At 36.9% G+C, this 26,578-nt stretch overlaps 3 protein-coding genes across 3 annotated transcripts in view; all 3 read left to right on the top strand.

Annotated features, from left to right (window-relative positions):
* The first annotated feature begins 1,707 nt into the window (after positions 1-1,707).
* LOC140225524 (uncharacterized) lies at positions 1,708-5,871 on the top strand. Its single transcript, XM_072304720.1, has 2 exons — positions 1,708-2,232; positions 5,622-5,871. Exons 1-2 carry the CDS (start codon positions 1,907-1,909, stop codon positions 5,869-5,871), a joined length of 576 nt encoding a protein of 191 aa, XP_072160821.1. The 5' UTR covers positions 1,708-1,906.
* Positions 5,872-7,249: 1,378 nt separating this feature from the next.
* LOC140225523 (uncharacterized) lies at positions 7,250-9,838 on the top strand. Its single transcript, XM_072304719.1, has 3 exons — positions 7,250-7,348; positions 8,116-8,347; positions 9,453-9,838. The coding sequence occupies exons 1-3, from the start codon at positions 7,250-7,252 to the stop codon at positions 9,836-9,838; spliced, it is 717 nt and encodes a 238-aa protein (XP_072160820.1).
* A 4,483-nt stretch (positions 9,839-14,321) lies between these two features.
* The window catches only part of LOC109030416 (fatty acid synthase), a 57,804-nt gene continuing 45,547 nt past the window's right edge, over positions 14,322-26,578 (top strand). The window contains exons 1-7 of the mRNA XM_072303945.1: positions 14,322-14,727; positions 18,171-18,347; positions 19,855-20,004; positions 20,697-20,861; positions 22,659-22,859; positions 24,580-24,818; positions 25,648-25,869. Coding sequence (XP_072160046.1) covers positions 18,212-18,347; positions 19,855-20,004; positions 20,697-20,861; positions 22,659-22,859; positions 24,580-24,818; positions 25,648-25,869 — 1,113 coding nt within the window. The 5' untranslated portion in view covers positions 14,322-14,727; positions 18,171-18,211. The remainder of the gene's footprint in view (positions 14,728-18,170; positions 18,348-19,854; positions 20,005-20,696; positions 20,862-22,658; positions 22,860-24,579; positions 24,819-25,647; positions 25,870-26,578) is intronic.

The raw sequence follows: 26,578 nt of genomic DNA, 5'->3' as shown, positions 1-26,578 counted from the left end.
CCAACAAGTGTCCCTTTGCACGAGGCAGCGGCCCTTCCATCTGCTTATCTAATGGTTTGTTTGTTCATAAGCACATATAGACGTATTTCTGCCAAAGGGAAGTAAGCACATTATGACGTTAGCCCTGTTATGCATATATTTTATTGGGTCTCAGGGCTCATGTCTTAATGCACTTTATTCCGTTTGGCAGAAATACGCGTCCATTTAGTTTTTAAAACAACACTTTTTTTTACAAGTAATTGGACGTATTTCTATCAAACGGAACTATGTGCAATATGACATGAGCCCTGTTATGCATGTATTGCAATTGGGCTCAGGGCTCATGTCTTAATGCACATAGTTCCGTTTGGTAGAAATAAGTCCAATTAAACAACTGTTCAAAGCAGATTTTCAGTAATTTTGAGAACGATTTCAAAGTCCATCCGTCAATGAATAATTTTGGAGTGTTTTTCTGTCAATTTTAGTGTGCGAATACTTGATGAACTTCAGCGTGATGTGACAGTCGGGACTGTTTGAAAAAAGATCTGAAAATTTAGAGATTGCTCGAGCGACTTTCGAATCGTTCTCCGAAGTCCTGTAGAATCACCTTAATGATCCAGATGAATAAATTTATAGGTGTATTTATCTTTTGCAAAGTCAGAGACTTCATCGAGCTAGGGAAGAAAATTCAAATTAGTCTCTCTTCTAAAAACCGTTTTGGATCCGTGACTTCAAGGCTCAAACGAAAGATAGCACCTTAAAGAACTGCGTGATAATCAACTTAACATCGTCAATTTATTTTGCATATTCATTCCAGCACTCACAAACAAGCGCTTACTTTTATTTCTCAACGAAACAAACAGAATAAAAATGAAAAGCGACGGTTCTTTTTGACTGGTCCTTTGCACGGCATTCCTAACTAGGACAGTAAAGAGAAAATTTTTCACTAGCACAAGTTTATTCCTATTCAACTTATGATGTAATCAGATCTACTTCTCTCTTTTTGCCTCTATATAATTAAATGCATTACCTGACTAAGTTTTCATTTCATGAATCTAGGCGCATTTCATCATGGACAAAATTCTAAAAGAGCCACACACGAAAACGGCTCTTATACTGAACGGCCAGGCGCCAATTGGAATGGTTTGCATATCCCTATTATTGAATAAGGACTGGAATGTATACGTGACCGTTCCAAATGAAGCTGCAAAAGAACTTGTGGCAGCCGTGTATCCTCAGGTATGGGAGACCCTCATGTAACATCAATATGTATGCATTTTTAATTTTTTTTTTGGAAACTGAAAACATGCGTTTATTGATTGCAGCTTATAACAAATTCTGCTCCTATTTTACTTTTCAAAAAGAGATTGACATCCTGGTTTAAAATTTTCATAGAATATCTAACAAAGAAGGAGAAAAATCACTAAAGTTTTCCAGAATTTATGTTTGTTTTTTTTTTTGAAGCATCCAAATTAAGTGGGGCATTCTCAAAAAGACTCACTAGGAATAAAAATACAAGGAAAACTGTAATAATCGCCCGTTTAATTTTTCGATTAAGTAATAATGCCGTTCATCAATTAAATGCTCAAATGTTTTGGAGCCAAAAGATTTGGAAGGGGCAACGACTGCATTTTTAATAATTATGACGAAAAAATAAAAGGAAGTGTGAAAAAATGAAGATAAGGAAAAATGAGATAAGAGCAAAAAGTCTCAAAGACCGCAAACAAGATCAATATTTCAGTAGTCCACTTTATGCATAGATATCACGATAATGTCGGAACTTTATTCGAGATCTTCCGCTCCGAAATTATAACCGCAAAATAAATCCTGCTTTTGTTCACCGGTTAAAAACTTGCTTAAAACCATTTTCTAGCTTCCCAAAGCAAACATCTCGAACCACAGCAATGAAGACTTCTACTGTCCGGTGATGTTTGGGACCGATGGACTAGGCCCCGACTTGATAATAAGCGACGTCCCTCGCAAACAGATGCTTTCCGCTTGGAAAACCATCAATCATCAGGGGAGTTTTATCAACCTCAATGAGGAGACGATGTTACACAATGCCCCTCTACCCATGGGCTCGTTTAATAGGGATGTTGGATACTTCACCTTTAACCTATCCCAGCTTGAGCGGTTACCAGAGGAACGGAAAGTTGAGCTCCACGCACTTGTAAATGAAAAGCTCTCTTCAGGGCATTTGGTTCATATTCCACACCAATCGGTGGACGTCAATGATCTCAGTCAGTTATCCAGGTATGTTAATAAGAATGAGGATTCTTAAAAATCCTCATTCCTCATTAAATGTAATTTTAAAGGATGCCTGTCATTCTTAATACGTTCAATTTCGTACAATACTGTGCAACACCTCTGTTGTGAAATAGTTGCTTCAGCCTTCAGGCGCCGCCGCACGGCGGGCGGGCGGCCAGCGCGAAACGCGCATTGGCGCCTACAAACCTAAGTGGATACTTCAAGCATTGTGCAATACGTGAAGTATCCACTTAGGTTTGTAGGCGCCAGTGAGCCTCTCGCGCTGGCAGCACGCCGCTCCGCTCTGTTAGGCTTTAATATTTGTACTCGCATAGTCAGCATTTTTCAACTCATGATTTTGAAATGTTTGCACACTCCGCATTGATTATTCTCATTTAAATTGATGGGGAAAAAATATGTATCAATTTATCAAAGGAGAATAATAATATAATGTGTGTGTTTTTAAATATTGGTGGTTCCGTGTCAAATTCAATGATTTCCATAGCACTTTAATTTTTTCTTTTACATTTTGTGCTTTCATTGTGCTGCAGTGAGGTGCACGCGCAACCAAACGCTCAAAATTTGACGTATTTGACTCTAAAAGATCGATGTACAAATGGGTTAAAAATAAAGATTGCGTGCTTCTTGGTTTTTTCCCCTCTTTTATTCATTTTTGCAGCTTCTGTCGGCACAACTGCGGCTTATTGAGATTAGTGTCACTTGGAAAAGGTTTTACAAATATTTGTCACGTTTTAAAAATATAAATGTTTTCAAAATGAAGTAATCATTTCGTAAAGAAAAAAATAAAAACAATAAAAAAGTACCTATACACATATAGAGTATATTGTGCATCGAATATTTTAAGGATGGAAATAAAACCAAATATTCACCAATGACAATTTAAAAAGATGATTCAAAAGGAGAAAGTAATACCATTTCGTTTAGAAAATGAGCAACCATAATAATACCTCCTTCTCTCTCAATTTCTCATTTCCATATTGTCAATATAATTTTACATACCGACTAAAATATAACGCTTGAACCAAGTCACCGTTGCTTATTTTACGTTTGGGCGTAAACTACTGGTCAAAAAAGGTGTGCAGACAAAAAATCGTCGACAAAATGTCCTGAAACCGTTTATTTATCTACGCCATAGAGAGTTACAAGTTGCGAGTGATTTCAACACGGGATAAAATATATTGCGGCGCGGCTTGGCGTTTAACTTCTTACGGTGTGGATCAAAAAGCGCTTCACGTCAAGGGTACTTTTGGACCACGTTAAGGAGGGAGGAACCAAATTACATAAGCTATTGCCAAGAATCGGGCATTTTAATTTTTTAGATGTGAACGGTTGTGAAGATTTTTGAGAAAATTTCAGTGAATTTTCTGCATAACACGAAAGAAATTCCTTTAAATCTTCAAATGAATCCGCTCAAATGTTTATCGTAAATAATTTATTTGTCCAGTTAAATTTGGCAATAACTGATATGGCTAGGTTCTTTTCTGCTAAACACAGTTATGAGATATGAAAGACAAGTTATGAATATTTTTCTTCAACATTTTTAATCACGATAGGCTAAATTTGACAACATTTGCAGAAAGGAACTATAACTTCTGGCTCATCCATAAAAATACTTATGTTCATTGGGAAATAATAGTGTATTCGTTGGTTCTGGAAAAATATTAGTATACCTAATTTGAAGAAGTAGTCCAATAGTGAATGCGATTCCCCAAAAAATCTAAAGAAAAAATACCCAAGTTTTCTGGGAAATCCGTATTTTGTAAACGTCTGATTGGCAAAGTTTTAAGGTTCATACCCCGTTTCGCCCTCACAGGGCAAAACGTTAGTGCTCTTCTTAAATTTGAAGATCTAATACATTTTTGAGACAACTCCTCAAAACTTCATGATGAAGTATTTCTCTTGACATCGTGATTATTTGAATCAGTGAGAACGAAAACGCACAAACTCGGTAACTAAAAAATCTCAATTTTCATTAAAAACAATCCATTTTCATACAGGTCATTGACATGAGCACATCTGTTCCTAACTTGGGCCTTTCAATGTCCTTCAGTACTTGTCTCTCTATTGGCCGGAGTTCCCCAAGGGAGTGTATTGGGGCCAATTTTGTACCTTTTATTCACTAGAGATGTGCCTGAAAGTGGTAAACTTTTAGGAACATTCGCTGATGACATTGCAGCTTTGGAGACGGGTCGAGATCTTCCTGAGGCCACTGTCAAGTTACAAAATACTGTTGACGAGGTTGTGAACTGGACCAAGGACTGGAGAGTGGCTCTCTCCAATCCAAAGTCGGTTCACACCATTTTTACTAACAAAAAAATTAATTATATCCCTATATTAATTGAAAATAAACCTGTACCATACTCGGATACAGCAAAATATCTTGGAGTCACGATTGACAGAAAATTGATTTGGAAACAACATATCAAAAATAAAAGAGAACAACTTAATGCAAAATACAGACAAATGTACTGGCTCTTGGGAAGAAACTCGGCACTCTCCATTGCCAATAAAGTTCTCTTATACAAACAAGTCCTCAGACCTGTCTGGACATATGCTTGTGAACTATGGGGCTGCACCAAACCGAGCAATAGATACCTGATTGAGTCCTTCCAGGCGAAGGTGCTGCGGTCAATGGTAGATGCCCCATGGTTCACAACTAACCAATCAATTAGAGAGGAGCTTGAAATAGAGTCCGTCTCTGATTACATCAAAAACGCTTCCTACAAGTACTACAATAAACTTGAAATTCATTCTAATCCCCTAGCCAGGGAACTCACCACAGACGTCCCGGTAAGGAGGCTAAAGAGGACCAAACCTCGTGACCTAGCCTTTGGCGTTTAACTTAAAATAGTCACTTTTGCTTATCTTAATACAACAAAGTAGATTTCCCATAATCTAGTTATCAGAGAAGCCACTGGGGACATGGATAACGCATGAAAGCAGTTGTAACTCATCTCTCTTAAGTTTTCTTATTTATCATGCTCATTTATTTTTATTATTTTTTGATTTATTTATTTTCTAAATCTATATAGCAAGTAAGAAGTATGAATGTAGTCTGGGTTTCATGCGAGTATGGGTTATGAAAGTTAAAGTTAAAAACAAAAATTAGATGCTAGTCAATTTATAAGTTATTTTATTTGTAAAGTAAAGTTAATTTACACCTAGTTAGGTGGTTGTAACATATTTTGGATGAATAAAAAAAAAAAAAAAAAAAAAAACTTGTCTCTCGGCACCAAAAATCTTTTCCTCAGACTAACTTCTTCACCTAGTTTGCAGTTTTGTGTGTGTCTTGATTATTTTCATTTTTCGGAGTTGGTGTGTTTTCGTTCTCACTGATTCATTTTTTCTAGTAACTGATCAATGTTCATTTCCAGGGTTGATGTTATCAGAGAACATGGTAAAAAGTTAATACTGGACGTGGGGAAAAAGTATAGAGCTAGGCAGCCTGAGAAACTAACACAAGAGGAATTAAACAAGTTCAATGTACATGGAGAGTGGATTGCAAATGGAGACTCCGCGCGTACTTTTATTGTCCTAGGTGAGAGCTTTCAAATGACAGGTAGTGATGGTAGGGACACTGATATACATATGCGTTTTGTAATTTTTCCATTACAAATTCAATGATATTAACCTCTCATTGAATACAATAGGTATATTGCAAGCAAGAGATACAACAAAATAAATATTCTCTTTAAGGGTAAAAAATCACGTTGGACACGTCGAAACAGTCTGAAATCATTTCCATTGTGCGCAATCTGTGAAGTTTTTAACACGCTTTTTCAAAGAGCTTGATGCAAAAACGGCTTTTTTCGCCCCCCCCCCCCTCTGGAATTTCTCCAGACTTTGTCTATTGATTACTTATACTTGATCGCTTCTTTTCCCAAATTTTCAGACCCCCAAAAAATTTCGCAGGAAGGTCGGGAGGAATTTCTAGCTAAGATCGGGTCCGCAACGAAAGAGTGCGTCTGTGCGTCAGATCACGGGAGTCGAAAATGACATTATGTTCGACGTCATGACCAAACAGCTTGTCTGATATGGTCATGTCGATAGGATGACGAAAGAAAAGCTGCCGAGGATAATGCTTGATGGGGTTCCTCTCGGGGGGAGACGAAGGGGACGCCCAGAGGGAGGGTGGCAACAGGGGGTTTTAGAGCTCGCTGAAGGGCTTTGAGAGGATAATGGACTTTTGCTGCTAGGTGTCGCAGAGTGCCAAAGAGCGCTGTAAAAGAAGCTTTTATACACATATATATGTGGCAGGCAATTGGCATCGCCGACAATTTACAAGCCAGTGGTGAATAGTTATAGAAAACCATAAGATTCAAAAATAAAAGAACAAGATTACTGTGCTGATTATGTTGCCTATGATGTGAATAGACACTTTTCTATCCTTAAAAACATGGCAGGATTATGCACACCCAGAAGTGCTTGCAGTTAACTCCGTGACATTTGTTGGGTTGAGATCGGACAGGCAACTAAACTAACATCGTGACAAAGCGTAGAGTATCACAAAAAATGAAGGCGCTTCAAGCCGAGCTCATACTTTTGAAGACCATAACTCTTTCAAATTGCTTTATGTCGATGCGCATTATTGCGATTCATTGAAACAACGTAATAACCGCTTGCAAATTGCCGGCGATTGCAAATTGACTGCGACACATACATACGAGTTGCTTTCACAGCGCTCTCTGACGTTCTATGACGCCTAACCGCCACAGTACTCCGTCCTCCCACAACCCGTCAGAGAGTTGGCACTCCCTCATCTCATTTAAAATCTCTGGCGGACAGCGGCTTTTTTTACAAGTGCCAAGTTTCCAAAATTCGTGAAATGCTTTCCATTTTGGTTTCAGCTTCCACCATCAATAGAGTTCCGAATATCATCGACTGGTTGCTGAACCGTGGGGTCAAAAAAATCATACTCGGAACACTAGATTCGAGAGATTGTTCTGATGTAGTCCGGAGGATCAACAGTTCTACGGCAAAACACGAAGCCACCCTTCTAATGATGTCCATAAACCCAGCTCTGATAGCAGCGGGGATTCAGAAACTGCTGAACCAAGCTCGGAAAATGGGAGATATTTCAACCATTTTCACTGTTTCATTGGTAAGTTTTACCCACTAGTTTAACTAGGCTTACTGCTGGGCAAAAGGAGAATGCTGTATGAGTCTTCAGGCGTTGCCAAATCTCCTTCGATAAATTACGGACTTACGGGAAATTTTAAAAACATTTTTTTTTCTAATGTCTTTACAATTTGTTCGTAATTTGATAGAAAGCGTCTATAAGTATCTCGGATAAATATTCATAAAATTCTTAAAAAAGAAACATTTTCTAAAAAGCAATATTTGGAAACATTTGAATAATGCTCAAATGCTGCGTTTTTTCTCGACAAAAATTCTTAGCTTAACCTACCAGTGGACCGAAAATTTATAATGCACACTGCAAAACCTAAGTCATTGTTAAGACACGGAAAATGCCGTGCGGTTTTCAGATGTAATCAGTGCGAGAAATTATATGAGGCAGCTATTTTTCACAAATTTTGCGGTTTATTGCCGTTGGGAAATTCCAAGACGATAACATTTAGAGGAGGGGGAGGGGGCGCAGCTGCAACTTGATTTTTCTTTTCTTTCTTTTTTTAGAAAATAAAAAAAAAAAAAAAAATTAAGAAAAATAAAATGAACGAAATAGTCATGCATTGATCCACAGAACACGTTCTTTGCTTTTGGTGCCCGTTGATTCCATTCCAGGACCCCCCGTATGATTATTTTTATATCAATCTTAAAATCATCATGAACATCGTAATGAGGTATTGATATTTGTAATATCTACCAAGTATAGAAATAACCTACTAGTTTCACCCCTGTTGCTATCAGGATGACCACGTTGATATTCTGGAAAGCATCAAAGAGGCGACCCAAAAGTTGGAAATGAACTTCATCAACATACAAGGAGAGACCAGTACCTTCAAATCCGATAGAATGATTACGATTATTTGCGAGGGAGATGTAGACTGCACTCATGTTCTCGGCCGAGCTATGACAGATCCGGACAAGTCAGCCACTTATGTTGTTTCTGACCAAACGCAATGCGAGAAGGATGATGCGAGTAAGGATGAAAACATGCTATTTGTGTACAACCTTACCTTTTTACGCTTTATTGAGCGAATAGTAATAGAACTCTTCGTATAGAGGATTCATACTTAAGTCTGATCAATCTCTCAGTGTGTCTCAAAGTGTTTCATTTGGACGTATTTAAATCAAAAGGAGCTATGTACATTCTGACATACCTAAGTCATGGCTATGAGAATACATTCTCATAGTTCATGTCAAAATGGATATATTTCCTTTTGATTTTAATACATACATTTCATAGTTTAATGCAAAGTTCTTTCAAAGGATCATGGAACGTTTTCTGTTGATTTAAAGCTAGATTGTCCTTGGAGTGTCCCCTCAATGCATCTGATTATAGCCTTACAAATAGTTAGTTAGTTAGGTAGTATATTTTAAGACATTCAGCGTCACAGGCTATTAACGTCTTTACAGAGAATTTTGAAAGTGGGAGTATGTACGAAAATTTAGATTTTTAAATTAAGAGAGGTGAAGAGTTTCAGAATTATTTTGGTAGTAATATTGGGTTCATCGCACGTAAGTGGGTTTGTATTTCTGTTGATGGTAGGGGAGTAGTTCTGTGATTGGAGATATCTGAGGGCAGAGCAGTCCATAAATACGTTTAGAAAAACTTGTGAAAAGCCATTGGGGAGTGTACCGTTTCACGAATCTTGAGATAGACCATATAACATATCGACGGTGAAACTACCAAACCACGTATCTCGGTTTGCGACGTCGCAGACTTCCTGTCATACTTTATTTTTTAAATGAAAAACTACTTAACATCCAGTCTTGAAAATTTCTGTGATTTTTCCTCTTGGTGCGGAAAAAATTCTCTGAAAATTTCAAGGAATGATATTGGTTTGGTCTACTTCCAAAAAATAAAATGTGAGCGCAGATTTTTAAACACCGCAAACGAGATACGTGGTTTGGTACTTTCACCGTCGATATATAAAAACGGTGGTAAAACTCTCAGCACCATTTGTTTCAGTTTTACCATCACGGCTATGTCTTCACATACATTTCCATCGTGTGATATGTCAGGTGGGACCAAAATGAATAATTGATACTGACAATGAGTCAAAATTTGTACCATTTTTCAGACACGGATGCAGAGGAGTTAATGACACATTATTTGCCGTCTTCTTTGCAAGAGTTGGAAACTTTGGGAGAATCATTATGTTTGAAAGACTTGGAATGTGATAGTAAATCTTCCGCCGAGTTTATCTACACTCCCTCGTTGGCCCCAGTGACGTCACTGGAGGTAGAAGACGTTTTCCCTATTTTCATAATTCCTGCTGTATGCGAAACGGAACTTAGGCCGTTGACGTCCAGACTGATTTACCCCTGTTATGTGGCGCATGTGAAGCCAAACGGATCATCTATTGAACAGATTGCCTCGGATCTTTTAGAAGTAAGCGTCTCTTCGATTTTTCTGATCATTTTAATCAATGATGGCACCCCAAGCATGGCAAACATGGTTCGTTGAACATGGGGCTCACCAGGGTTATATTCATATCAGTACCTACATTAAACCGCTCCATTCTTTTAGAGGGCCATGAATAACTTAAAGTTTACCTAGAGGTGGCTTCAAGAAAGTCTATAAAATTATAATGAAAATATCTTTCCGGGCCTCAAATAAAATTCAACACAATAACTTTGGGAATAGATCATTTCAAAGAGTTTCAATGATATTTTACTACAAATATTAATTCTTATAAAGAAAAACATTATTTCAGCTCTTTGGAGAATGAGTTCTGTATTTACAGTCGTTATTCGGGTCCTAGCTCTTATTTCCCCAGAGAGGCCCCATATGATACACATCGTGATGAAAGATGAACGATGAAATGTCAGAGAGCCTCTTCCAGAAACTACGTTCACCAACAAACTTCAAACCACCACACTCTGGTTCGGGTGATATTTTTGGAAGCTTTTTGTCCCACGGTGCTCGTAGGACACCATTTTAAGCTCTCTTATCAATAACTCATTATTTAATTTTCGCAAGATAAGACTCCCTTTCCCGTAGACAGTAATTTTTATCAGTTTTAAAATATTTTTCAATGAATAAAGAATATTCATCATGCTTATTTTGATGACGTTTTCAGTCAATAACTCAGATCCAAAGCAGAGGGCCCGTCACGCTAGTTGCCGAGACGTGGAGCGGAGGGCTGGCGATGCTCATATCGAAACTACTCGCAGATTCTCAGCGTGAAGTTTCTCTTTTCTTGCTACAAGGTGTCCCGAACAAACTGTGTTCTCTGATTCCATCCGATCAATATTTACGTGATTATTTAACCAAGATTCTGTTCGCGCTCATCGTTAAGGTGAGAAAAAACTTAAATTGAGTTTTTATAGCATTCATCTTTTTTTTTAATTAAAATTTTGTAGGTAAAACTATGTGAAATAGGATTTTGTGAATGTATCACAAATGTGTCATTCCTGAATAAGTCTAAGAGAATGTATTATTCCTGAATAAGGTTACATAAGTAAATAAAATTTAAAATAAAAACGAAAATAAATTTTCCTATCTGACTTAAAGAAAAGGAAATAGTAAAATAGAATGTGGCACTAATTGGTAAATATGTTTCAGAGAGAGAGACTGAGCACTTTAGAGGAGATGTAAATTTCAAATCTACTCACAGTACTGCTGTGCTAAGGAAAGATGCCGTAAGAACATTCAGAGAGTTGCCAGATTTCACTTGATGAAACATGTATTTTTGACGACATTCATGCATATTTGTCCTTGAAATTTTCAGATATTTTAGATTAAATTGCGTAGACAATTTTCTGAAAATGTTGGAAAAAATATTAAAAATTTCCTCATTAAAGTCGGTTTTTCTCAAAGGAAACTTGACGACGTCTGAAAGCTCATACTGCGTTATTGCTCAGCACGGCAGAGAAGAGAAAATTTAAAAATATACAATGACGTCATATTTGAATTTTCTTAAAAAATGAATCCAAAATTGATTAAAGTACTGTAATTTTATCTTCCTCTTGGAGTATTTAAAGAATAAACGGCATTGTTTTACTGTGCCTGTGTCACTTTCTAGCTTTCTCTAGGTTTCTTCATAGCTCTGCATACGTTTTAAAAATAAAGTAATTTTTTTGAAATTCAGGAGGATGAGACTATAGCCAAAAGATTCAATGGTGACAGAACATTCGACAAAGCAATGGAAGTACTGCCCCCAAGGTTTAATAGGACTTACATTATGCGAACGTTTGACGCTATTCTGAAAAGAATAAATTCTCTTAAATGGCTCACGAATAAAGACGTGTGTTTGACGAGTAATCTGTACTTGATGGAGATGAATCGCTTTTGCAAACTAACCGTCGAAGAGGCAGAAAAGGTAGGTCAATGATTCTATATCTTAGAAATCGGATCAACATATTTAATCAACCAAGAGATAAAGGACTGAAAGACCCTTAGTTCAGAGAAATTCAAAATTAGAGCATAGATTCAATTGCATGGAAAATTAAATTTTTAATGTTTTAGCGCAAAGGATGACTCAAATTTTATTACTGAGTGCGGATTAACTTAGGATTTTTTGCAAACTACGTATTATTGCGTCACCTTCTGTGGCTTTCTGTCAGAAGTGGACAGGAAATGCAGGAGTCGAAAAAATAAAAGAAAAGAAGATACCCTTCCGATGGGTAAAATTCTTTCATGCTTATAGAAATAACGCCAGATGTTTCAAAATTTCTTCTGATAAAATATTTCCCCCATGGAAAAGTAATATTTTTAGGCAAAATTAAATCGATTACGAATATTATCTGAAATATTCAAACCCAAAAAATCACAAGTTTTTCAGAAAATTTGTTTGTTAATAGACACAACTTAGCAACGTTTGAATTTTAATGCTGCACCGTTCTTTGGCACTACAGAATTTATTAGTGTGTATAGTATTTATTGAGTCCGTCTTAGTCCTGCCCTCCCCCTCATCTGGAATACAACTATTGTGGTTCTGAAAGACCCACATTTGCCTAGCCTGTAAATTGCAGGCGACTCTAGGAGCTTTGCGGCGGAGTAGCACAGACACTCAGGCATTTGATCTGTCGTGTTTATTCTATCAAAAAAATTGGTTTTAAAATGTTTAGTTGTAACAATTTTACTTCCGTATTTTATTAAAGGCTTGCACGACCACACGCATGATAATGTTAATGCATTTTCTTCTTTTCACACAGATGTCAAAGAAACCAGTGCAATTAGTCAAATTCGATTGTCAGTCTTACAAAGAAATGCTTTGCGACCCATCACTTGCGTTGAAGATAGCAGAGGAAGCCCCATTCGCGTGGTGAAAGCACGCCTCTCCGTGCGATGTCCCTGATGCACTGACACATTTAACAATTAGAACCAATTTTTGATTGTATGTCAGTTGTGTGAATTTTGCTTTGGAGTGAATATGACAGATTCATCACATCTTAAGTCGTCATTGAAGAAAATTTTCACGAGGATTGACGGACGTTCGTTCAATATCGACACAACGCTAATTACTTCGAGGAACGCACGCAATGTCTCAATTACATTAATGGAATGATCAAAAAATTAACATTTTTTCACTTCATTTTTTAATCGTATTTGCCTTGAAATAGTTTACATGTTCAATGGCTAAAAAGTAAAATAATTAATCTTTTGATAGAAAGCAAGAAGCAGTATGAATTAAATTGTTATTTTTTTCTGTCAGAGATAATCCTGAATTTTATCGATATTGATTAGGCCACTTTATTCTGAAATTGGCATTCCGAGCTGTCCAACGATTATGATAAATCTGGAAAAAATTGAAAAAAAAGAGAAATACTAGGACTTACATATATTTCAAGTAAGGAATTTATTATTCTTCTGCATCGGGAACAACAATTCGACAAAAAACTGAAGAAACCAAATTTCCAAAATTTTTAACCCACTACCTTCTTTTTAAATATGATTGATGTTACTCGTGCCAACTTATAATTTATGTACTGTTGAATATATATCTGTAATTATAATTGAATAAAACCGTGTCAAATGCATTTATCTTACTTCTTATTTTTCCCGTGTCTGTAATGTTAAGAAACATTAATAGTCGTCATTTGAAAACTTATTTTTATTCCTTCAAACACCATTCTAGGTGTTCTACTAGTCTTAAGGTAGAGCAAAAATGACTAGCATGACTGAAGAATTTCACTAGGGGCGTTGATGAGTTACGTTCAGTTTGAATTAGGCCTTTTGGACCTTCCTCCCCAATCATGGACCTATGACTTTGGATTAGACCTCCTTCTCCTCACAGGGCATGCCATATTTTATGGACCTTAAACCTAAATGGAACCTAAATGCGTGACCAGCAAAAATATGAAGAATATTTATTTTAATTTTTGGCTTATATACTTTAATGTATTTTAATATTTGGAGGTCAACAATTAATTGGATATTATTTTAGTATAAGTAAGAACCCGACCACTATTTTTATCTAAAAAGGCTCAAAAAGTACACAATAACAAACATATGTTGCAATATGAAGGTTCTTCAAAACTGACGGCGTCTTGAGCTACGCCTATCATCAGCGTCAAATAAAAAATTATAAAATAATTATACTTCAACAAAAAAGAAAAAAAAAACTCACCATGACCTGCTCAAGAATTAGATTTAGGAGTCAGTTCACAATCTGTCTACAGTTCATTCATTAAATGTGATAAGTAGTTCTTATGGGTCGTTATACTTTCAAATCGATCATCTTTGTCTCTTCAGAGGTTTTTAATCAATGCAGATGCGAATCGTAGGTCAGAAAGTGAACCCTTCACTCCAAGCGTTGTGACGAGGTCTGGTGAGAGAAGCAGATAAAGTTGAAACCAGTTTAAATCCCTTTGTTTTGCAAAGCTCGCTGCCATATGAATCTGATTTAACTCAAGGATGCAGGATGTAATACATTTCCACAAATTGTACAAGACAAAGACCCTACTACTTGTAGCCTCATTTCACTTTCAAATAAACCGATGATCACTTTCCTCGAACGTTTTATCTTACTTTCGTAGTTTTACCCCGCTGCTGTTTCATTACTCTTGGCTTTCGGGATACTGTGGAAACGTGGCGGGTGCAATTTTATTGGAATTTAGCAAAATCTAATCAAAATAAAATTTGATTAGAGTCTTACAGTTTTTACTCGTTTACTCACAAAATATTTCCTCGCTCGTTCCCCATTAGTGTGCCTTGTTCGGTTCATTTAACTTTGTTATTTAACTTCCAAGACTTTAATTTTGAAGGTTTTTTTTTTTTTTTAAAGTTACATTGGTGTCAAGTGTTTTAAGTGTCTATGCAGATTATATCAAAAGCAAAATTACATCACGAGGATGACCGAATTTTTTTGAGTAAACAGTATACACATCTATTCATCAAGTCATAAACACGTAAGTTAACACTTCAAAAACTTCTATGAAGAACCGATTGCTTTTTCGCGTTTTTGTTGGAATCAGCCTAAGGACAAGTGAGTCGGCCAAATTTAATTTTTCTTTCTTAAAATAATTCTGCTCACAATCAGTAAAAAACATATACCCGAATGCTAACGAGGAGGAGAGCTTCTGATTTCTGAGAGATCCTGTAAATTGTATAATTATGATTATGTTTTGTGACTATATTCTATACATTTTAAGCTTAGTAAATTAACCAAACATAATTATTATACGAGGTGAAAAATATGTTTAGTATTTTCAAATCTTAGTTCACCGAACTCTGACAACCCAAAGATTTAAGTCGAAAATAAAGTTTATCTTCGCAGGTATATGAGTCCGTGAAAAAAGGTCGCATTGCGGAGTTCTAGGAACTTATCTCAAGCTCCATTTATTCACCAGAATACTAAGCAGCATGCCTTGAAGTTTCGTGAAAATTTTTTTCATAATCAAATAAAAACTTTTAAAAAAAATTTAAGGAGGAAGGAGAGGGGTGTTTCATTTTCTGTTGAAAGGATATATCATGAGAGAAAGTTAGACAAAATGTAATTAGGTTGATGCTGGATGACTCTTGTCCAAATGTAAGTCGGATTCTATTTTGGGAAATTTTCAAACCTATAAAAAAAGGGTCGAATGCGTAATACGTCCGGCAATCTAAGAGCCACGCGCGGAAAGTAGCATGTAAATTCACCGAGTTGAGGTGCACAATGCACACGTATTGGAGGCTACACTATGCATTTGCATAAATTTTCTTCGGATAATGAACTCATCAAAGGCTGTCGTGATTAGTGAGAAGTATTTCTGATTATCAATCAGTTTGCTGAGTGGACCAGATAGAATAAAGCCTCTCCTCTAGTGGAAGTGAAATTCCCTTTCCGCTATGAGGCTGTGTATATGACTACTGTGCAAATTACGTAAAAAAAAAAAAAAAAAAAAAAAAAAAAAGTTAGTGAAAATAGACAAGTAACGAGATAAGAAAAAGCTTTTATGTATAATGAAAATTTGTGTCCAATACATGTTTTTGGATGATTATTGCAATGAAAATTTCCTGATGAACACTGAAAAATGAGCGAATGTACTCAGAGTCAGTTTGAATACATCTCGTGTTTCTTAATAAATTGAAAGTTAAGTGTAAAATTGAATGAGTAACGGTCTTATGAACTTGTCCCTATTTGACAGTGCCATGTTTGTAAAATTTTCTTAAATACTCACACTGCGCTCATTTTCGTGCACATTTTTCATTTTATAAATTGATGCTTTATTTTCAAATAAAATGAAAGTAAAATAAAATTTGGGAACAAAAAATACTCACTCGTACTCTAACTTATTATGAAGACACCTTGTTTAATAATAAATTAATTAATTAAATTATTAGATAATTAATTTAATACCTGCTGTGTCATCATCCGCCGCGACTATCAAAGTGACAACGATGAGACCCAAGGTGTTGAAACAAGTCCCCACAATAAATTAGGGGTGCAAGTAAGAAAATTGATTGTTTCATACTTTTGGTTTATTCTCATTCATAAACTTATGCTGCACCAAATAAGTGTGTACGAAGTCCATATTTTTTTTACCGACTAAGAACCACAGGATTTTCTCATTTTATAGGATTTGTAACTAAATGAATCGTATTCACAATTATTTTTTATGGTGTACCTTTAAAAGTCTTGTTAACGCTCTAGTTTTTTTTAAAAAAAGAGTTTATTCACTCTCTCAATTCTTTGGGTAGTCCGAAATTCGACCTGAGTCTCTTTGGACAGCACATTTAAAATAAATTGCTTTTCTCTAACGTATTGTGATAGTCTGATATTGCTTTTGGTCCTTCAACTGTATAATATACATCATAAAAACAGGTCAAAAATCCGACTTTAATTCGATTATTTACACTTTGCGTATGCACTAACTTTAACTCGTTGTGCATGTATGAAGCTTTCCGAAAATAACTTCATTCAAATTAAGAGTTCTCTTATGAACGCCTTGATACAACTATTCGTGTTCTGAGGATGTCTGTGTTGCATGCAAAAAATTGAAGGCGCTCCGGATATCTTAATCTCAACTCCTTGACACAACTGCTCGTGTTTCCGGGATGCATTCCAAAAATTGCCAACGCTCTGAGTATCTCCACTTAACGCTCAGCTGCATGCGACTATATCCGTCTGCAAGGTGTGCCGGAGTTGCATATACAATGGTGTTATCTATAAAAATTCAAAATTTAGGAAAGCTTCATTGGTGCTGTTTCGTTAAAGAAACCAATTTGTGGGGACATCATTTTCATTTATCCTCAGAACTGCAATTTGTTATTATTGCGCATAAGTAGTTATTTGGGGTAAAATTTGCGGAAAAACTACGCGGCCAAAATTTTCAGGACAGGCCAAAACACGTGAGAGTGGCCAATATTTAGAATTTTGTTTGTTTCCGTGGCAAGAAAAAATCAATCACGTTCCAATGCTACCAAGACACTTTCATTTTGCGTGAGGGCAGTTTAACCAGTTGTGATTATAACATTTACGTTATATTTTAAAAATTATGATATTAAAAAAGGGAGTTATACTGGAGGATGCGTTAAATCACAAGGCCTCTAATCTGAGCTTTTCCGCGAAAAATCATCGCATCTCTCCAGAGTGGATGGATACTCACTCAATTATGCCCTTGACACAATCCTATTCAACAAAACAAGTATTCAAGAGAGTTTTAAAGAGGTTTTTCCAACGCACTTTTGCCCCTGCCTTTTCGTCCTCCCTCAATCTCTTCAAATTTTGAATATCGATGGTGGAAGTGCAAAATGTGCATCTTAGTATCCAACACTGCAGCGTTTCTTTCAAAATCTACTTTTTTAAAAATTAAAAGAACACTCGACGACATTTCTTGAAAACTTCCCAGATCATCTTCTCCAGAGGAAGAATATTCCGTGAAAATCTCCAGCAATAGTACAAATGGACCGCGTTAAGCAGAAATGAACCAAACCAAACCAATCAGCTTTTGCCAAATTTAATAAGGCAATTAACTTTCCTACATGAAAACGGTTGTGCGATTTTTTTTTTTTTTTTTTTTTTTTTTTTTTACAAATTTCAGTGAATTTTTAGCATAGCAGGAAAAGAATGCTCCAAACATTTTAAAGGAATCCGGACAAACATTCTCTCATTGAAAATTAAGTTGCCCTATCAAATTTGACAATTGCTGATGTGGTTTGGTTCCTCTCTGTTGGGCGTGGTCCAAATGAAAGAGGAGATTGTGGAACACAGCAACTAAGGTACGTATTTTTGCGGTTCCATTGTCAAAATTAGCATTATTTTGACAATGGAATCGCAATGTTTTCTATTTTTCAAAGATACCTTTTTTTTAAAAATTTCCAACGTAATATGCTCTTTTCTTTCGTATAAATGCTTCTCTGTTTTTCGCAGATATAAGTTGTGGCGTCGAGACTCAAGCCTTCAGCCACATTATGAAGGAGAGGGTTGAGGTCGTTATTTCCGGAGCTGCTGGGACATTTCCTCAGTGCAAGAGTATTCCTGACCTCGAAGATGCTTTGTTCAAAAAAGCACATCTTATCACAACTGATGACAGCAAACAGAGAAAAAGTGCGTAATTTTACAAGTAATTTTCTTAAATAAATATTCTATAGATTCTGCACCACAGAGAAGAGTTTTAGAAATACGACATTAATGGCTAAAGTGCTAAACCAAGTATCTCCGTTGCAACGTTTCAAAATTTCCACTCCTATTCTATTTTTCCGAGAAGCAACAAGGCAACTTTATAGTTTGAGATTAAAACAGAATATTCCACTAATACTGAAGAAAAATCAAAACAATATTCAAGAAATTCCGTTGATTAATTTCCCAACGGAAAATTAAAGTGTGACAGGGAGTCTGTAACGTCATAATTGGAGAAATGAGGTTTCGCACTTCAGTGTGTGTTCAGTGATGTGTGCAATTAAATTCTCTGGGCGAATAAGTACTCATGTAGATGAATCAGAAGTAATGCTTCATTTTTGCAAAATTTAATTAAATTTACTCGTTTTCTCGAGAATAGTTGCATTTTTCCTTTTAAAAAGTTTAGTGAATTATTACGAATTGAAGGAATAAAATGTAGGATGAATCGTTACAACGTTGCAACGCAATTGAGCCTCCTCGAAAGGGGCCGTTATTGGACGGTTTAAATCAGAATCAGCCAAATGAAATGTCTTGTGCTCCTCAAATCAGCTATCGATTTCTGTATCGAATGTGAGGTTTTTTTCCAATCACTATCCTGCTTTCCTTTCTCCGAATTTTGCCGATTTTTGGGTTTAGAATGATTCTTTAGGCTCATGCGCAGGGGCTATCGTCCTTTTTTTTGATGAAAATTCAAAATCTGCCGAGATTTTGACCTAAAAGATGCGATATATCACATGCCAGTTCGACCACGTCACTTGAGCTTGACGAATCACCTTAACGAAAAAAAAGCCCTAAAGTTTCAATCTGCGGGATAAATCCCGTGAAACGTCCCGTGGGGACAAGGTACAACATTGATGAATTAATACGTCAGGTGCAGCAAAAATTTCATATTAATCAGTCTCTCCTCAATTTGAACCGCTCAACTAATTGAGGCGGGAAATTAGAAGTATCTCCCAATATCACCACGTGCATTTTTGTCCGTTATTCCTTGAATAGTTAATTTTATGCATCGCGCGTCCTTCAAAACGCCTTGACTTTCAATTAGACAATTAAAATGCTACTGATGATCGCGCGTGACCTGTGAACTGTCTCAGGATTGTATTAGACAATCTACCATCTTTCAATTATTTAGTTTCCCATACTCCCTAGAATTTCGCTGTCACTTTGGGAATCTCACAAGAGATGGTACACATACTTAGGGCCAGCTCATGTATATCATGTAATTTACCTTGGCCAACTTTTTGACCCCCCTTATACCTGTGAACGGTATACCCATGCGAAACATTTCTGCCCTCTCTTCAGTTTCCTGGGCGATTTCTTTCCTCGGAGATTTTGGTTGAAGAGGGACGTATTCTGTCCACTCTGAGATGGGGTGCTTGTTAACATCTACTATCTACTAATCTTTTCTAAATAATTTGATATGATTGATTTTCAGACCATGGAGCTGCCCGGCATTGCGGTAAAGCCTTTTCTCCTGAGAAATTCGATGCAATATTCTTTAAAGTCCCTTTTAGTTCACCTCCTACCATGGACCCGATTGCAAAGCAAGCGTTGGAAACGAGTATTGAAGCTATAATTGATGCAGGTTGGTCTAACAGGTTTCAATTACTAGAATTGAGCTAGATTTTTTTATTTTTAAGACTTTCCACGATGAGTGACTACGCCTGCCAGCAAAATTAGTTACTTAATTGGTTTGAGCGTTTCATGCGACATATGATAGGTAAAAATTGAAAAAAAAAACTGACGCTGAAATATGAAAATCCGAGCGCCTTCAATGTAGGCGTATACAACTCGGATGTCCATCGAGTACGAATAGTTGTATTCGGAGTATAGTTGTATACATAGTGTTTCGGAATAGTTGTATGCATCTGCAGTTGAAGGCGCTTCCGTTGGAATTAAAAACTCGTCTGTCATTTATCCCTACATGAAAGAATAATACTTCAAACTTGTTTTCCTTGAAACAATTAAGCAGGATGACCTGGGTTTTTCCTACTTCATTTGTTCTACCAATATCTTATTCGAATAATTAAATTCGAAAATGAATAAATTCGGGCTAAAGACACAGGTTTTTCCGATCAAAGTGAGTTAAAAGTCTTATTCACACCTAATTTTCTTTTTGCTCAGTTACAGTTCATATAATGTATGGAAACATTGAAAAAATGATGTCTCGTTTTCCGCGGATATTAGGATTTTACAAATATTTTAGTGTTACCTGTTTTTGACAGCCATTTTTGCGAGGGTTTATGTGAATAAAGAATGTGTTCTGAATAATTTTAGGAGTGAATCCAAAGTCGCTAGCAGGCTCAAAAACTGCTGTCTTCAGTGTGTACGACTTCAGTGAATTCGAAATGAGCACACCGTACGCCCAGACTCAGAGAGCGCTGCTTGGCGTTGCTCGATGTTTCACAGCCAATAGACTCTCGTTCACGTTGGACTTGAAAGGTTGGTTACAACAAAAGTCTTGTTAATTCGGATGAAAGGGAATATAATTCCTAATACGATAATATAAACTGTAATGTAAACAATAGTCTACAACCCCAATGACGTTTTGAGTGACGAAGTAACCCAAAAAAGTTCTTATCTGAAATCGACAGCTGTACGGCTATTGAAACGGAAGTTGTTTGTCTGTCCTTTTATAGCGTTGTCCAGGTACTCAAATTGGTAACAAGAAAAAAAGAAGAAAGAAAAATTAATCGTGAGTAAAACTTCTGTGGGCCATTTTTTTTTTTTTTTTTATTGAAGGACTTCTGTCTCGGACCTAAAATTTCTGTGTGCACTTACACAATCAGAACTATTCATAACTGGACCGTGTGAGGCAGGATGGAGCCAAGCCACATCAGCTTTTGCCAAATGTAATTGGGCACTATGCTTTCTTACATGAAAATAGTGGTATCATTTTTTTTTGCAAATTTTCGTAAATTTTCTGCATGGTACGAAGCAAATTCCTTAAAGTTTCAAACAAATCCGTACAAACGTTCTTTTGTAGACAAATTAAAGTGTTCCTTTTCAATTTGGCAATATCCGATGTAGTTTAGTTCCTTTCTGCTCAACGCAGTCCAATTTCCTTGATATTCTATCATATCTTGTATCATATCATATCTTGTCTATCATATTTTTGATGTTAAAAAAACAATAATTCTTTAAACAATGTAAACTATATAAATGTATGCCTATGGCAGCAAAGCATGGCAGTTGAAGAAACGGTCCCAGAACATTCTTATGGCAACCGAAATGGACTACTGGCACAGATCGGCCGGAGTGTCAAGGAAAGATCACGTTCGGAATGAAAGGGTACGTGAAATTATGGGCGTCGAAAACAACAAAGTGCATGACATTTTCATAAAACAGCTTGTCCGGTATGGACTTGTACACAGGATGCTAGATGATAGGTTGCCCTTCAGAAAGTTCTAGATTGGGTTCCCCCTGGCAGAAAACGTAAAGGACGCCCTGCCAAATCGTGGATTGAGGGAATAAGGCAGGAAATGAGGAGGAAATGTGATCTGCCGGAAGAGCTCTGGCAAGATCGCTGTCAGTGGTGGTTGGGTGTTGCAGAGCGCACAGAAGCGCTACAAGACCGACTTAGTAGTAGTAGTAAATGAAATCACCCCGACAATGGACCACTAGACAAGGTACGAATTTCAGCATTCTGATACATGTTACTTTACCAAAATTTCACGTAGAACACGATACGCACAACGAAAATTATCAAAATCAACTCCTTACGAAGATATTCAATGATTCTTGAAGCACGAATTCAAACCACCCACTCATGAAAACTCAATATGCTCTACGTGATTCACATCGCGCGCTAGACGTTTATCGTGACAGTCTCTGCGATATAAAAATCTGGCAACCTCAATCTAGACGCTTTGGCTCAGCTATAGGAAATTGCTTATAGTTTGAACAACACATGGTGAGAAATGAAAGTTGCTTGATAGAGAAGATTGTCGAAACCGTTCTAGTGCGCGATTTGACTCAAGTAGAGCTTTGAGTTTCGTGTGAGCGGGCGGTTCAAACTCCTCGTAACCAATGTGAAATGAAAACGTTAATATCTTCGTTAGGAGTTGGTTTCAGTAATTTTCGTTGCGCGAGTCGTGTTCTAGGTGAAATTTTGGTTAAGAAACATATATCAGAATCCTTTAACTCGTGCCTTGTCTAGTGGTTCATTACATCCTTCGATCGACCACAAGATTCTCATGCACTTGATCTTTGAGCTATTGGTGTATCGATGTTTTGCAGGTCCCAGTTTTTCCGGGCTAGGAGGTTACGGACAAACATTCCACTTTATAAATGAGGCGAGAGCTCAATTGGAGGAGGGGTTGATTGATGCAGCGTTGGTTGTGACGGCCAACTTCATTCTATCTCCTCGCTCAGTGATCGTTGCGCAGGGGATGGGTCTGGCTGCCGAGGACGGGAAATGCAACGCTTTTGACCAAAGTGGTAAATTAAAACCCGCTGCTAACCATAGGCGGAACTAGGTGGCTCAGATGCCCCCCCCCCCCTACTGCCGCTGTAACCTACTCTCTGCCGTGCTAAGGAAAAACGCCGTATGAACATTCGAGAGTTGCCGAATTTCCTCCTATAAAATGTTTATTTTTGAGGAAAGTTATCAATATTTTTCCTTGAAATTTCCACACTATTTGGATCAAATAAGGAACGAAATTCTCTGAAAAATCGAAAGAATAATGTTCATAAATATTCCCCTAAATTTTTTATTTTTTCAAAGGAAATTCGGCAACGCCTAAAGGCTCATGTAGTGTTTTCCCTTAGAACGGCGACTCTGCCAAGGAAAAACGCCGTATGCGTCGTATGTCGTAAAATTTCTTCCGATAAAATACGAACTTTCAAGGAGACCGTTGAATATTTTACAGAGAATTTTAGTCGCAATTTGACTTCAATTATGTGAACATTTCAAGGAAAAATATCCATATTTTTAAATAAAATTACAGTTTCATCAGGGGAAGTCTCGCAACAGCGTTTTTCTTTAGCGGGGCAGTGATTGGCGTCTCTCAAGACATGTTAGAGATTTTACCAAAGAAGCAAGTGCGTGATTTATCATTGTATCTTTGAAATTATAATTTGAACGATTTTTTGGTAAAAACAGCTCACAGTAGCTGCTGAGAGCTTCAATTGATCAACATTATCTGGGGATGGTCTCTAGCTGATCCTCATAGAGGCGAGGGAAATCCCCTGAACCTATCCCTTTTGGAGCTAAGGGGCTCTTCCAGATCTCCAATGGGACGTATTGATGTTAAAATGAACTATGTGCATAGGGTTTGTGTGAGACATAGATCCTTTTGGAATAAATGCTTTCAAAGGTGCAATGGTATTATGGACTGCATTTTGCAATTTGGAACTATAAATTCTAGCCCGGTTTAAAAACAACGTATGTACTATTAGTTTCCCTATGCTCATAAATGTTTTTCCAGAAGAGCCAGAATTTATAGTTCCAAATTGCAAAATGCAGTCCATTTAATGTTTCCCTTCATGAGGTACCCTTCTGTCCCCATCCCCCACAAGATTTTCCTTGTCTCGCCTATGATGATGTAACATCCGACTGAGCCCTAATAACTTCCAGTTATTAAAGATTATTATGGTAAAAAAATTTGCCGAAGACTATAATATTAGAACCAAGGTGAAAAGTCGTGCAAGTTTGGATGATTCGTTCCGTTCAAACGACTCAAATTTGGAATCAACTGAACGTATTAGGTATAAGTATATAAGAACTATATGCACATGAACTAAATCGAACGGAAAAAAATCCCATGTGCATAACTTGTTTTGATTTAATTCATTTGTATATAGTTCCTCGTAGCATGAAGACGCTCAGCTAACAGCGTAAGAATTCTTTTGAGATAAAAAAGCTTAAAACGTTAAGTGGAGCCTTAAAGATATATCAAAACACCTTTTAAAAGAATTGCTTAAGAATATTGGTGGTGCTAGAATTAGACCACATGAAACTACAATTCCCAGCTTAGTTAAGAAACAACGTTTGTGTCGTTAGTGAAAACTAAAATATGAAAATATGCACGCATGTGTTTTTACGAATGAACCAGGCATTTCAAAATGAAGTCCAATTAAAGGTGCTGTTATCTTTGTTTCGTCAAAAAATATAGTTGCGCTCTCTTGATTCTATGTCTATTGATTTCCTTGATTTCAGCGCACGGTTATGCTCTCAGTGAGAGCTGCGTGGCATTTTTCATACAACGCGCTCCGGATGCTCGCCGAAATTGGGCGACGATCATAGGGGCGGAGCACAGGTTCTTCGGCACCAAAGAGGGCAACTTACTGGCGTTTGACGGAGGACCAGTAAAAGAAATGCTCCGTCAGCTTTACTCCAAATGGAACGTCGACCCCTCTGACGTTGGCTACATCGAAGCGGATGGCTGTGGACTCAAAGTTCGTCTAATATACTCATATATTTTCAGCAAATTTATGACTTTCAGGAAAAAAGGTGCTCTATATTCGATCCTTAACAAAGTTGTCGTTCTCGTCATGAGAGAACGTCACTACATTTTTAGTGGTGTCAAATTGGACTACATTTTGCAATTAGGAACTATAAATTGTAGCCCGGTTTAAAGACAACGTATGTGCCATTAGTTTCCCTATGCACACAAGTGTTTTTTTTTTCAGATGAGCCAGAATGTATAGTTCCAAATTGCAAATTGCGGTCCAATTTCTCCTCGGAAATTGAGTTTTTATCAGGAGAATCATGGACATTTTTAACTGAAAATGTCCCTGATTTTGTCTAATCTCGTGCAAAAATAAAACAAATTCGGAAAAAACTTGAACTTGTGCACTTTTGCAAAAATGTATTTTTTTTTAGTCAATTTTACCGACATGAAAAACACATAATGCAAAAAAATATGGAACAAATTGTAAATTGCAACAATTTGAAATTTTAGCTCCAAAAAATTAGTTCTAATAAGGGTCCGTTTACTTTTTCAACCTACTATGTTAAAGGATCAAAATGTCAAAAATGAGCTAAGCCGGTATATCCCGAGCATGCGCACGTGCAATACGCAGGGTATTCAAAGAATCCACTTTTTCTTTGGCAGCAATGCCCATAAAAATAGATTTTGTGACTTAAAAAACCTTGAAAGATTTAATTTTCTGAAGGGAAAATATTCAACATACATACACTGCTTGTCGCTATTTTTATACGAACCCCTGGATTTGAAAAAGGGCAAAAAACTATTATACTTTCTCTCTCAATATTTAATTCCAGGATATAGATGCCAAAGAGGCCGACATTATCTCGGATGTTTTTTGTCGCAAGCGGAAGCAACCTCTGCTAATTGGATCGGTGAAATCAAACATGGGTCACGCAGAATCAGCCGCTTGTGCTGCAGGGGCAGTCAAAGCTATAATAGCACTGACAAGCTCTACCATCCCACCAAATATCAACATCACCTCACCAATTCCAGAATTGGCGCCCAAAAGAATCAAGGTGAGTTTGTCTGGTGCTCGTCAGCCGATTTTCATCAATGTTGTTGGAAAATTGCAGAAAGAGGCAGCTGCAATATTGGTGACATTTGACTGTGTATTAATGCTAGCAAACTTTTTCTAATAATTGCTCGGCAACGGACGGATAATAAATGCTGTTAGAAAGTTATATTGCCATATTCCACCGACTCAGAGACTTTAACGCAGGGGTAGGAAAGTTAGATGGGGCGAAAAAAGTGATACAACTATTTTGACTTTCAAGCGGTTAAAATTGCATATCCACAAAACTGAAGGAAAACTTAAATATCTTTGCCACTGACTCAGAGACTTTAATGCAAGGGCGGAAAAGTTAGATGAGACGAAACAAGTGATACAACTATTTTGACTTTCAAGCAGTTAAAATTGCATATCTACAAAACTGAAGGAAAACTTAAATCTCTTTGCCACTAACTCAGAGACTTTAACGCAAGGGTAGAAAAGTTAGATGGAGCGAAACAAGTGATACAATTATTTCGACTTCCAAGAAGGTAAACTTGCATATTAATGAAAATGAATAAACTTGATCTCTTTGTCACTAACTCGGAGACTTTAACGCAGAGGTATGAAAGTTCATTGGGGTGATACAATTGATACAACTATTTCGACTTCCCAGAAGGTAAAATTGTATATCCACTGGCCATTTGAGCGTAAAAATTACTATGCTTATCCTTTGC

The sequence above is a fragment of the Bemisia tabaci genome, chromosome 9, assembly GCF_918797505.1.
Source record: "Bemisia tabaci chromosome 9, PGI_BMITA_v3".
NCBI classification, from domain to species: Eukaryota; Metazoa; Arthropoda; class Insecta; order Hemiptera; family Aleyrodidae; genus Bemisia; species Bemisia tabaci.
This window is presented reverse-complemented; position numbering and strand designations above follow the sequence as displayed.

What these genes read in the sequence shown, in the direction of transcription:
- LOC140225524 (XM_072304720.1), top strand. Translation starts at nt 1,907, where the DNA reads ATGTTTGGGACCGATGGACTAGGCCCCGACTTGATAATAAGCGACGTC. An exon ending in GATCTCAGTCAGTTATCCAG is followed by an intron (nt 2,233 to 5,621) that starts GTATGTTAATAA and finishes GTTCATTTCCAG; the next exon opens with GGTTGATGTTATCAGAGAAC.
- LOC140225523 (XM_072304719.1), top strand. Translation starts at nt 7,250, where the DNA reads ATGTCCATAAACCCAGCTCTGATAGCAGCGGGGATTCAGAAACTGCTG. An exon ending in CCATTTTCACTGTTTCATTG is followed by an intron (nt 7,349 to 8,115) that starts GTAAGTTTTACC and finishes TGTTGCTATCAG; the next exon opens with GATGACCACGTTGATATTCT. An exon ending in ATGCGAGAAGGATGATGCGA is followed by an intron (nt 8,348 to 9,452) that starts GTAAGGATGAAA and finishes ACCATTTTTCAG; the next exon opens with ACACGGATGCAGAGGAGTTA.